This window comes from Muntiacus reevesi, chromosome 5, assembly GCF_963930625.1.
Source record: "Muntiacus reevesi chromosome 5, mMunRee1.1, whole genome shotgun sequence".
NCBI classification, from domain to species: Eukaryota; Metazoa; Chordata; class Mammalia; order Artiodactyla; family Cervidae; genus Muntiacus; species Muntiacus reevesi.
This window is the reverse complement of record NC_089253.1, coordinates 83,623,288-83,636,762: the sequence shown is the minus strand read 5'-3', so window position 1 is coordinate 83,636,762 and position 13,475 is coordinate 83,623,288. Positions and strand designations below refer to the sequence as shown.

The following is a 13,475-nucleotide window of genomic DNA, read 5'->3' as shown; positions in this document are numbered from 1 at the left end:
TTCCAGATGTTCAAGCTGATTTTAGAAAAGGCAGAGGAACCAGAGATCAAATTGCCAACATCTGCTGGATAATCGAAAAAGCAACAAGTTCCAGAAAAACATCTATTTCTGCTTTATTGACTATGCCAAAGCCGTTGACTGTGTGGATCACAACAAACTGTGGAAAATTCTTAAAAAGATGGGAATACCAGACCACCTGACCTGCCTCCTGAGAAACCTATATGCAGGTCAGGAAGCAACAGTTAGAACTGGACATGGAACAACAGACTAGTTCCAAATAGGGAAATCTGTACGTTAAGGCTGTATATTGTTACCCTGCTTATTTAACTTGTATGCAGAATACATCATGAGAAACGCTGAGCTGGAAGAAGCACAAGCTGGAATCAAGATTGCTGGGAGAAATAATCTATAACCTCAGATATGCAGATGACACCACCCTTATGGCAGAAAGTGAAGAAGAACTAAAAAGCCTATTGATGAAAGTGAAAGAGGAGAGTGAAAAAGTTGACTTAAAGGTCAACATTCAGAAAACTAAGATCATGGCATCTGGTCCCATCACTTCATGGCAAATAGATGGGGAAACAGTAGAAACAGTGACAGGCTTTATTTTGGGGGGCTCCAACAATCACTGCAGATGGTGATTGCAGCCATGAAATTAAAAGACGCTAACTCCTTGGAAGAAAAGTTCTGATCAACCTAGACAGCATTAAAAAGCATAAACATTACTTTGACAACAAAGGTCATCTAGTCAAGGCTATGGTTTTCCAGTAGTCATGTATGGATGTGAGAGTTGGACTATAAAGAAGGCTGAGTGCTGAAGAATCGATGCTTTTGAACTGTGGTGTTGGAGAAGGCTCTTGAGAGTCCCTTGAACTGCAAGGAGATCCAACCAGTCCATCCTAAAGGAGATCATCCCTGAATATTCATTGGAAGGACTGATGGTGAAACTCTCCAATACTTTGGTCACCTGATGCAAAGAACTGACTCATTTGAAAATACCCTGATACTGGGAAAGATTGATGGCAAGAGGAGAAGGGGACGACAGAGGATGAGATGGTTGGATGGTATCATCAACTCAATGGACATGAGTGTGAGTAAACTCCGGGAGTTGGTGATGGACGGGGAGACCTGGCGTGCCACAGTCCATGGGATCGCAGAGAGCTGGACATGACTGAGCGACAGAACTGAACTGAACTGAATTGAGTCTAGGCTATAGGTTTCTTGGGAGATGACAAAGCTTTAAAAATAAACTTGAAAGTATTAAATTGATTCCAAGTAAGTACATCATGTGAAATGCTGGGCCGGATGACTCACAAGCCAGAATCAAAATTGTTGGGAGAAATATCAACAACCTCAGATATGCAGGTGACACCACCCTTATGGCAGAAAGTGAAGAGGAACTACAGAGGCTCTTGATGAGGGCAAAAGAGGAGAATGCAAAAGCTGGCTTAAAACTCAACATTCAAAAAACTAAGATCATGGTGTACAGTCCCATCACTTCATGGCAAATAGATGGAGAAACAATGGAAACAGAGATAGACTTTATATTCTTGGGCTCCAAAATCACTGTGAATGGTGACTGCAGCCATGAAATTAAAAGATGCTTGCTCCTTGGAAGAAAAGCTAGACAGCATATTAAAAAGCAGAGATATCACTTTGCCAACAAAGGTCCGTATAGTCAAAGCTATGGTTTTTCTAGTAGTCATGTATGGATGTGAGAGTTGGACCATAAAGAAAGCTGAGAACCAAAGAATTGATGCTTTCAAATTGTGGTGCTGGGAAAGACTCTTGAGACGTCTCTTGGACGTCAAACCAATCAATTCTAAAAGAAATCAACCCTGAATGTTCATTGGAAGGACTGATGCTGAAGCTGAAACTCCAATACTTTGGCCACCTTATGTGAAGAGCTGAGTCAAGGGAAAGACCCTGATGCTGGGAAGGATTGAGGGCAGGAGGAGGAGGAGATGACAGAGGATGAGACGGTTGGATGGCATCATCAACACAGTGGACATGAGTTTGAGCAAACTCCGGGAAATAGTGAAGGACAGGGAAGCCTGTTGTGTCACAGTCCATGGGATTGCAAAGAGTCAGACATGACTTAGCAACTGAACAACAACAATCTAAACTATGTGCAACATAAAATTCAATGCTTATTACCAGAAGGTAACAAAATCTCAAAACCAACATGTAAAATTCACAATGTTAATAAAAATTAATGTGTTCAAAAAATCAGGAAAATCATTACCCATAATTTAAAAAAAAACCTGAATAATTAGAAACAGATCCAGAAAGAGAACATATCCACAGTACTATATATATGATAGATTACCAAAAGGACCTACTCTATAGTACAGGGAACTCTACTCAATATTTTGGGATAACCTATATGAGAAGAGAATCTAAAGAGTGAATATATGTTCAGTTCAGTTGCTCAGTCATGATCTGACATATGTGTACAGCTAACCCTTAAATAATGTATGGATTGGGGTACTGACCCTCCACATATTTGAAAATCCATGTGTAACTTTAGTCTCTGCTCTTTATCTGTGGTTCTGCATCTGCAGATTCAACTAACCATGAATGGTGTTGTAATGTAGTAGATATTTGGGGGGGTGGGGGAAACATTGTAAATGTTTCCGCACAGCTTAAACCATGTTGTTCAGGGGTTAACTAATTGGAATCCTAGAAAAGGAAGAGACAGAAAAAAATATTCAAAGAAATAGTGGCTATAAACTTTCCGACTGTAATGAAAACCATAATCCTACAAATTCAGGGAGCTTGACAAAAGCAAAAAGCAATGTGAACAAAAGCACAACAAGGCATATCATAATCAGATGAAAACCAGTGATGAAGAAAAAATGTTCAAAGCAGAGGGAAAATGTCATAGATGGACAAAAATAGAAGAGTAGCACATCTCATTAGAAACAATGCAAGCCAGAAGACAGTTGTGGGTGCGCCACTCAGCCGTGTCTGACTCTTTGCCATCCCATGGACTGGAGCCCGCCAGACTCCTCTGTCCGTGGAATTCTCCTGGCAAGAGAATCCCACCTGGAGTGGGTTGCCATTTCCTTCTCTAGGGAATCTTCCCAACTCAGGGATCCAACTGGGGTCTCCCACATTGTAGGCTGATTCTTTACCATCTGAGTCACCAGGGAAGACAGAGATATCTTTAAAGTACTGGATAAGGGGGGTGGGGATGGTTTGTCCACTTGATATTCTATACCAAGTAAAAATATCCTTTAAAATGAAGGCAAAATAAAGACTGTTTTAGACAAAGAAAGTAGAAAGAATTTCTCATTAGCAAACCAGAGGGAAAAAAGTTAAAGGAAGTGCTTTAGTCAGAAAAAGGTTGTATCAGAGAGATTCTTGGAGTCACAAGAAGGAATACAAGTTCCAGAAATGGATAAGTATAGAGAAAAATTTTTCTTGTTTTTAAGTGATAATTGATTATCTAAATTTAAGCAAAGAATAATGACAATTTATGATGGGATATATTATATATGTAGAAGTAAAATGGAGGTGACAAGCAGCACAAGGCTGGGAGGATGAAAATGGAAATATACTGTTGCAAGTTTCTTGTAATATAAGTAAAATGGTATAGTATTATTTGAAGGTAGACTATGATAAGTTAAAGTTGTATGCTGTGAACTGAAGGGCACTGCGAATAAAGTAAAGCTAAAAAGCCAATAGTGGAGGTAAAAAGGAAACGTTAAAAATACTCAATTAATCCAAAAGAAGTTAGGAAAGAAATGAAAATAATGAACAAAAGCCAGATGAACAAATAGAAAACAATAGCAGGATGATAGATTTAAACCCAACCATATCAATAATTATATTAAAAGCAAATGGGAAGAACACTACAACTGAGAGATAGCTTTTAAGACTGAATTGAATGCAACACCCAACTTGATGCTGAACTCAAGAAATCCACTTTAAAAACAAAGATAGATAAAAAGTAAAGGATGGAAAGTATATCACAGTAACTAATTAAATCAAACAAAATGGATGCGTCATTCTATTTATATGACAACACAGGAATGCAAAACATAGAGACAGAAAGCAAATCAGCAGTTGTCTGTGTCCAGAGAGTAGGGGAAGGTACTGACTACAAATGGTACATGGAAACTTCTTGGAGTGATGGGATTGTTCTGGCCCTCCATAGTGATGGTAGCTATAGAACTATACATATTTATCCAAATTTAGCAAATATTGTACTTAAAATTGGTGAATTGCATTGTTTGTAATTTATACCTCAGGAAAGATGATGAAAGGGTGAGAGAGAGGGAGAAGGGAGGAGGAATAAAGAGGAGAAGAAAAAGAACAGGGAAGGGGAGAGGAAGGAAAAAAATTAACCATTTGTTTCCCAAAGTACAGTCTTTTCAGTTAGAGTAGTTTCCCCTGGCCTTTGGCTCCATCATGTTAAACATTTTAGCCCTTTTCTCTGATCCTTAGTTTCTACTCCCATTTACACTCTAATGGTCTTACCTTCCACCTCAAGGAATTTATTGACCGTTGTACTAAACAAAGATAACTGAATCCCAAAGAGAAATTCTGGTACCAGTCGACGACGTGAAACTGTCGCCTAATTAAATGAGGAACTCCTCAGAAGAAACTGCTCTTCCCTCTTGCTGTCCGACATCGACCTCTGCCCTTCCTGCCCTCACTTGCTCCATCTCTGGCCACATCTTCCTTTTGTTGCTGAAAACGCCACCCAGCCCTCTGCTCTGCTTTTACTCTTGAACACCACAGTTCCCTTTCTTCAATAAGTAAGACCATTTCTATATTCTCCCCCATCTCCCACCAGAATGGAAAGTTGCAGACACATGAAAGTCTTACTCCTGGGCCTTCCAGGTACACAAAGGACTGAAGTAAAGCATGTAAACTTCACAGGGTAGATACATTTCATAATCACAAGGACAACTCGACTGCTAGACTTTGAGACTCCGGGGAAAGAACTGGGATAATCAGATGGTAGGCATGTGATAAAAGGGCTCAGAGTGGCATCAGTTGGAAAGAAGACATGAAATACAGAGTGAAACAGTATATAAGTAGATGTGAATGTACTTACACCCATGCTAACAGGCGACTGAATATATCTTACTTGTGGACTGGGAGAAAATATTTGCAAAAATATCTGCAGTTTCCAAAATGTATAGACAGCTTATACAACTCAATGGCAAAAAAAAAAAAAAAAAAAAAAAACAGTCAAAAAATGAGCAGACCTAAATAGCCATTTTTCCAAAAAAATGTACAAGTGGCCAATAGGCATATGAAAAGGTGCTCAACATCACTAATTATCAGAGAAATGCAAAACAAAACCACAATGAGCTATCAACTCACACAGGTCAAAATGGCCATTATCAAAAAGTTTCCAACTAACAAATGCTAGAGAGGGTTTAGAGAAAAGGGAACCCACCTACACTGTTGGTGGGAGTGTAAACTGGTGCAGCCACTATGAAACACACAACAGAGGTTCCTCAAAAAACTAAAAATAGAGTTGCCATATGATACAGCAATTCTACTTTGGACATGCATCCAAATAAAACTCTAATTTGAAAAGATACATGTACCCTAATATACATAGAGGCACTATTTACAATACCCAAGTCATGGAAGCAATCTAAATGTCCACTGACAGGATGGATAAAGATGTATATGTACGTCTATCTATTGATACATACATACATACAATGGAATACTACTCAGCCATAAAAAAGGATGAAACAATGTCATCAGCAGAAACATGAATGAACCTAGAGATTATCATACTAAGTGAAGTTAAGTCAAACAGAGAAAGACAAATATATGATATCAACTGTATGTGAAAATATAATGCAAATGAACATTTTTACAAACTAGAAACAGACTCACAGACATAGAAAACAAGCTTATGGTAACCAAAGGGGAAAGGGAGTGGGAGGACAATAAATTAGGAGTTTGTGGTTAGCAGATACAAACTACTATATATAAAATTAATATGACAACAAGGTCCTACTGTCTAGCACAGATAGCTATTTTCAATATCCTTAATAAACTATAATGGAAAATAATATTTAAAAGATAAACATATGTAACAGAATCATTTTGCTATTCACCGGACACTAACACAGCATTATAAACCAACTGTACATCAATAAAAAATTTAAAAAATTTTAAAATATTGGCTGTCTTGTCAAGCATCATAGAGAAGATACAGCCCATCCTCATATTCTGTGATGATTTCCTGATCAAAGGTTACTCACTTCTTTGATTAAATTTAAATAACAATTATTTAGACACGCTGGAAAATTAACTTGCTAACCTTTAAATAATGTACTAGTAACACTTCTTGTTCACTTCAGATCACCATAGACTCAGAACTTTTATAATTACATAGACACAGAGTGGATCTAACTGCATCTTTCCACATAATGAAGGTTTACTATAGAAAGGCACATCTTCATTGAAAGCTTATGTTCCCGCAGATTTGAGAGTAGTGAAAAAGTAATTCTCAGAAACTCTTCAGATGTTCTCAAGGCTTTTACTTCTCCAGGTGCATCTTACTCTGACCACACACTCCCCATGGAGAAGATGGATGATGCTGTAGCTCCAGGCCAAGAATATACCTATGAGTGGAGTATCAGTGAGGACAGTGGGCCCACCCACGATGACCCTCCATGCCTCACACACATCTATTACTCCTATGTAAATCTCGTAGAGGACTTCAACTCTGGACTGATTGGACCTCTGCTTATTTGTAAGAAAGGTAAAAAAAAAAAAAATTCAACAACAAAGATGTTGTATTGGTAAGGAGTACTATCATGAAATGAGGTTTGAAAGCACCTTGGGATCTTTTCATAAATGAAGAGAAGGGTACAGAAACCAGATCATTGTTTGACACTGGTATTTGAAGGGTGGATTCTTCTCTTTCTTCAATCCTTCCTTCATCTTGGTCCTGGGAATCTCTCCCAAGTAAATCTTTGAGAGTATGTTCTGCTGCCATGCCCATGTGATCTGTAATATTTACCTCAAGGCCGTCTTTTCGAAAGTATACAGCAGCCTATATACTCTGCTGAGAGTCCTTGGAAAGAATTTCGACTAATATACCTGAGGCTTGGGTTGGCAATTTGGTCTATAAATACACAAAACTCTAAGTTTCTTTCTTGTAAACAAGCCAAATACTTTGGGTGGTAGGTTTGGAACACACTCAATTGACTTTATAAGAAATTTCATTGGCTGGGGTTCTTACGAGTAAGCTTGGATTATTTACCCCAAAGAATTTATCCAATCTTTTATTAAAATAAACAACCACAACAAATTTCACTGTGGGAAACAATATGATGGATTCACCATCTATCTATACATATACACATACCAAACCTACATAACATTCCTAATTCATCTATTCACTACACAAATACATATTTTAATTGCCTGGTATACAGAAGATACTGTGATGACACTGAAAAAGATTTTAAACTTATAAAAGTCTCTTATTTCATTTAATAATCAGCTGCATTTTTTTCTGTTATGAGAATAGATTAATCTTGACCCTCTCAACCAATTCTCTATGTCTCATTACAGATACTAGCAAGATGGCTCTATTAAACTTAGAGTGTGATGCTTTTACCAGATAAGCCATGGGACCTATGAGCTATGGGACTTATTGACACTGGAAGAAATGGCTACTTTTACTAAAGTCTTGACAGTCATCAAATGTTTTCTCTCTGTGTCAGATCAAATGTACCTTTAAAGTCCCATTCCTCAAGGCTATCAGATGTCAGAGGAAACAAGGTGGTACCAGGATTTTAATAAGCGTTCAATCATTATTACTTGATAGATGCTATTTTTTATAAGAAAGTCTCACAGTAGATATCGGTATGATTGGTTGTTTATCTACAACACTGCCATCAAGAATAGCTGGAGTCTTCTAACTTGGATGCTATTAAAACTATGTCTTTTTTCACAGGCACCCTAACCAAGGATGGAATTCAAAAAATGTTTGACAAGCAACATGTACTGATGTTTGCTGTGTTTGATGAAAGTAAAAGCTGGAATCAGACATCATCCTTAATGTACACAGTCAATGGCTATGTGAATGGGACGATACCAGGTAATACACGGACTGTGTTGAAAAACTAGTTGAAGCACTGGTCCCATTGTTCCCTAAGGCCCTAGGGAAGTTGACTATACTATTTTATTTTTAACTCCTGATCTGAAAGGTCATGTAACCTAGTGCAGTGGTTCTCAAGATTTTATTATCCTATTTGAAAACAAAAGAAAAAAAAAAAACACCAAAAACTAGCAAGTACAACAGATAAATTAGAAGCCAAGAGAAGCATGTGATCTTACTAGATATCATGCTCTGAGCAGGTTTCACCTGCATTTCCAAGAAGACCTCCAGGATATCAGCTTGTTCTTCTTCAGTGAATTGTGTGGTTCCTGCTGCACAGTAACCATACCTTCCTCCAGAGAGGAAGCCTTAGAGGACAGAATTCAAGGTCAATCCCTAGCAGGAAAGGTCAGTAGGAAGAATGCAATAAAGACACTTACAGTGAAAATGAATAGGCGACTAGGAGAAATATCCAGTATATGAAAATACTACTAGCATTGTAAAAGATGATGAATGAGTAATATTCAATGACATGTGGGATATTTTTCTCTTTGTTTGCATGTAGACTCTTGTGAAAAAGCAAAATTATAACTATTGTTAAGAGAAAAAAAATTGATCCCCATCTAAACCACCTCTGCTTCTCTCTGATAGAAATGAACTAGAATCAAAGATCCTGTGGAGGAAAAATGGGAGAAGTGAACATATTACTTTATTAAATAAACTATGCTTCAAAGCACTAAGCTTCTCAGAAGCTATTCTCTATATCTGAAAATCACAAGTGGCTTCTCTTACTAAAAATAAAACTTGTCAAGAGTTGAGGTCTGGATATTACTTTTAAATTGTGTTCCATTTCATTTGATTCCATCTTCCCGGTCAGGTCTTTACACTCACATGACCCTGGGTTTTGATTCAGAGTTTAAAAACTTAGTTAACTGAGCACATCTGACCTCACACCCTGTTCACTTCTCTACCTTAGTGTGTTTTTTGACAGTTAACTGTCTCAATGTACTTTCTTACAAAAATGGGTTAATCATCTATCCTGGTGCAGAGGGTACTCAAGAATTTTTTTTACAGATAACATAGCATGTCTAGTACTATGGGCCTTAAGGGGAGTGGTCAAAAGAGAAACTGTATCTGTGTCCTGTCAGAGTGAATTGTCTGTGCAAATGCAGAGAAGAAGCCAAAGTGACCCATATGAAAAAAATAGCAATAACTCTATGTGGAAATAGAATTTAAGAACTTATAGTTGAAAAAGACAGAGTAGTTGGGGTTAAGAAGGGTGACATAGGGAAATGTCATTAGTAGAAACAGAAAAGTTAATGCTTGTTAGACTGCCTTATGGAGCAGAATAAATTGAAAAACTATGATAAATGCCCGCACAGATGTATAAAAGGCTCAAACCAATATAAGCATTGATTTGAGACAGATCAATTCTTCCACCAAAGCCTCCTACCTTCCAGCTTCTTGTTCTCACCCATGATACCAGGAAATGGTCTTGTTACAATGGTTTAAAACAGACAAGCCCTCAGCCCCTCTTTGTGTGAGGGACTGATTCATGGCCCCACAATCTAATATCAAGTGATTATAGATCTGAAAGTTAAAACCCAAGCCAAGGATAGAAGCCAAGGTTGGAATCTCCTGCAGAGCAAATTAGCATTTTCATGGTCACTGTGGGGGCAAAGAAGGAACCAAACAGCTTTTGTATTCAGTTCTCATTACTCCATCCATGAAACACTCCCAGTGACCCAGTATAATGAGAATTTACCCACCGCATATTAACAAGATCCTATAACCGACGGAGTAACTCATTCCCTTGTCATTAAAATAATCAATCAGTGGGTAAAGAAACAGTGCATGCATGCTAAGTCACTTCAGTCGTGTCTGACTCTTTGTGACCCCATGGACTGTAGCCCACCAGGCTCCTCTGTCCATGGGATTTTGCAGGCAAGAATACTGGAATGGGTTGCTGTGCCCTGCTCCAAGGGATCTTCCCAACCCAGGGATCAAACCTCCATCCCTTATGTCTCCTGCATTGGCAGGCGGGTTCTCTACCACTACTAGCACCACCTTGGAAGCCCAAAGAAACAGTATAAACTACTTAAAGCATCTTCACTTAAACTTGACCCCTAAACTCAGCCCTTTTGGAGGTTTGGCCCTTAAACTCAGCCCTATTAGAGGCTCTGGCAACTCCAGTTGAGCCCAGGCTGGTTGTAGAGTGACCAACTTCTCAGGCTTGTCCAGGACTTTCTCAATTCTAAAATTGAAAGTTCTGTATTCTGGGAACCCCTCTGTCCTTGGTAAACCAGAAGTGTTGTTCACCTACTTGCCTCTCTCCTTGGATCTTAGCAGCCCCTGTGTTTCTGAGCTAACATTCCCCCATCTCTGGGCTCTTAGCACCACTTATTGCAGTGAGTTGTGACTGCTTGTTTGCTCATGACTTGGATGACTGCTTTTCTAGGGAAGGTACCATAGTGGAAGTGTTTATACCCCCAGAACCTTGCACAAGGCCTGATGCAAAGCAGGTGCTCAAAACGTATCTGGTGAGTGAATTCTTTTATCACAGACTGCTGACGGCCTGTGTTGGCCCCCATCTCTCCCTCAGATATAACAGTCTGTGCCCATGACCACATCAGTTGGCATCTGATTGGAATGAGCTCTGGGCCAGAACTGTTCTCCATCCATTTCAATGGTCAGGTCCTGGAGCAGAACCATCGTAAGATCTCAGCCATCACTCTCGTCAGTGCCACGTCCACGACTGCAAACATGACCGTGAGTGCCGAGGGAAGGTGGACCATAGCTTCTCTCATCCCTAAACATTTTCAAGGCAAGAAATTCTTCCCCAAGTCTTGCTTATGAATGTAGGATCCTTCTTTCTTCCTACCCTGGCACTGACTCTCCCATTCTCCTTTCTCCTTACAAGCTGCCCACGCTCCAGACATAACATTTCTCGGTCCTCGAAAACAGAATTTAGATACTTTGCTCTTAGACTTATAACTTGTTAGTTGGGGATGGAGGAAATAGAAAAATTGACAAAGATTTTTAAAAACGGTGCAAAAGCCAACATGATCTCTATTTCCTTGAAAGGAGAAAAGAGAAAGGAAACAAAAACATATGTGCAGGTATTCTTTCTTGGGGTATTCAATATGCAGCTAAAGGAAAAGAAGTAGATGTTGGAACCAGTCAAACTTCTGTAAATTTATAGAAAGACCAAGTTATAGATAGTGAAAAAGTTTTAACATGAAAAGATTGTCTTTCATAACAAAATGAGCACAAAGCCTCGCCCACAGAGGAACTCAGTGGATGTGTGTTGAATGGAAAAAAAACAGAATCGAACCAGCTGAGGATTTTAAAGGACATCAGTGAATCCTGGTGGGAAAAAAATCAGCTTAGGTTGTTATATGGTATCAGGTAAACAAAATAATGCTCTATTGCACACTGTTGCTTTAAAACTGTTAGGAGGAGGGTTCCTGTACATAAAAGTAAATATCACTATAGGAAATCATTGTGTTACCATAATAATGTGTATAAAAGCAAGACATACAAAAAAGAGACACTTCTGGGATCATTTCAGTTTTTGTTCATACTGAGTGGTCAAAATTATATTTGAAGTAATGAACTGTCACAATATTCCTAGAAGATAGAGTCCCAAATAATAATGAAATAATAAAACTAACATTACTGAGTTTAAGTACATTTTGTGTTTTTACAATTTCATATAGTATATATTAGTATTATCTTAATTTTACAAATAGATGATAGGAAAAATGAGAAATTGACAAGGTCAAAGTCATAAAGTTTTAAGAGTTTGGAAATTACACAAAATTTTCCTCCCCTGAAAAATACAAGGAAAACCATTCCAATTTTTTTCCCTTACCCATTCTCTCTCTTTCCCATGTTTTTCACTCTTGCCTTCCTCACTGTACTAACATAGTTTCAAACCAAAATGTTTAAAAGTTTCCTAAGTACTGCTTTCACTGTTATTATTGAAAACTTCCACAAATTTATTTAAAAGATTTTCATTTTTAAATTCTTCCATTTTCCTTATGTTCTAACTCAGCTGGGATGCAGGCTTACATAGACATTAAAAACTGTGCAAAGAAAACAAGAAATCCTAGGAAATTAACTCGAGACCAGAGGCGGTACATGAAGAGGTGGGAATACTTCATCGCTGCAGAGGAAGTCATTTGGGACTATGCACCTATAATACCAGCAAACATGGACAAGTGAGTTTGGAGAGGTTCTTACTACTGTGCAAATGTTCATGACATTTTCTATAGGGTCCTAGATCCATAGGGTCCTAGATCCATAGGGTGAAATGTCATGAGTTGACAGCTTTCAAGGAAATACATGTATTGGATTTCATTTTCAAGTCAATCTGAAATTATTCCATACTCACCAAGAGAACTCAGCATGATAATAACTACAGTCACAGGAACAACAACAATAATAGCAGCTACCACATGTTGAATGCTTTCTATTGCCAAGCAGTGTGGTAAACCTTTCTAAGAGCTTTGCTTTAACTCCACAATTAGAAACAGCTCTTATTTATTTTATAGATTAGGAAGTGGGAGAGCTGGATTAAGAAAATTAGAAATTCAAATAGCTTTTATACAGTCAAAAAATACTCAAGTTCGCTTATAAGAGAAATATGCAAATTATTAATAAACTTCTGTGGAATACTATTTTTTCACCTATCATCCGACTCACAAGTTCAGGTAGTGGCAAGACTATGGGAAACAAGCTCTATCATGTATTACTGGTGGAAGAGTGAACTGGAAAACCATTCTAGAAGATAATTTGGCAGTATGTATTAAAATTACAAATGCATATATCTTTTGACCCAGCAACCCCACTCTGGGAACTTACTATATAGATTCATATATTTGTTTACAGGTGAAATGAAGTATGCACAGGATGTTCACGGCTACACTGTTAGTAGTAGCAAAGGCTTGGAAACAACCTATGAAAGTGACAGTCACTCATTTGTGTCTGACTCTTTGTGACCGCATGGACTGTAGCCTACCAAGCTCCTCCTTCCATGGGATTTCCAAGGCAAGAATACTGGAGTGAGTTTCCATTTCCTCCTCCAGCAGATCTTCCCAACCCAGGGACTGAACCTGGGTCTCCTGCATTGCAGACAGATCCTTTACCATCTGAGCTACCAGAAGAGCCCTGAAACAACCTATAATGTCCTTCAGTAGTAACATATGAGTATATACATACAATGGAATACTAGATATATGTTTTAAAAAGGATGTAAACATTCTCTCTATACTAATATAAAAAGTTCTCCAAGAGATATTTTTAAATTAGTAAGTCAAGGAAACGAGATGGTAGAACAGCAGAGTCCCCTACTTGTATCCCCCAAGGGGATACCACAGAA

The 13,475-nt window shown here is 38.3% G+C and overlaps 1 protein-coding gene across 1 annotated transcript in view; it reads left to right on the top strand.

Moving 5' to 3' along the window:
* Positions 1-13,475, top strand: part of F5 (coagulation factor V) — a 78,348-nt gene that overhangs the window by 23,933 nt on the left and 40,940 nt on the right. Inside the window, exons 4-7 of the mRNA XM_065936764.1 lie at positions 6,533-6,745; positions 7,949-8,092; positions 10,695-10,916; positions 12,150-12,315. Coding sequence (XP_065792836.1) covers positions 6,533-6,745; positions 7,949-8,092; positions 10,695-10,916; positions 12,150-12,315 — 745 coding nt within the window. The remainder of the gene's footprint in view (positions 1-6,532; positions 6,746-7,948; positions 8,093-10,694; positions 10,917-12,149; positions 12,316-13,475) is intronic.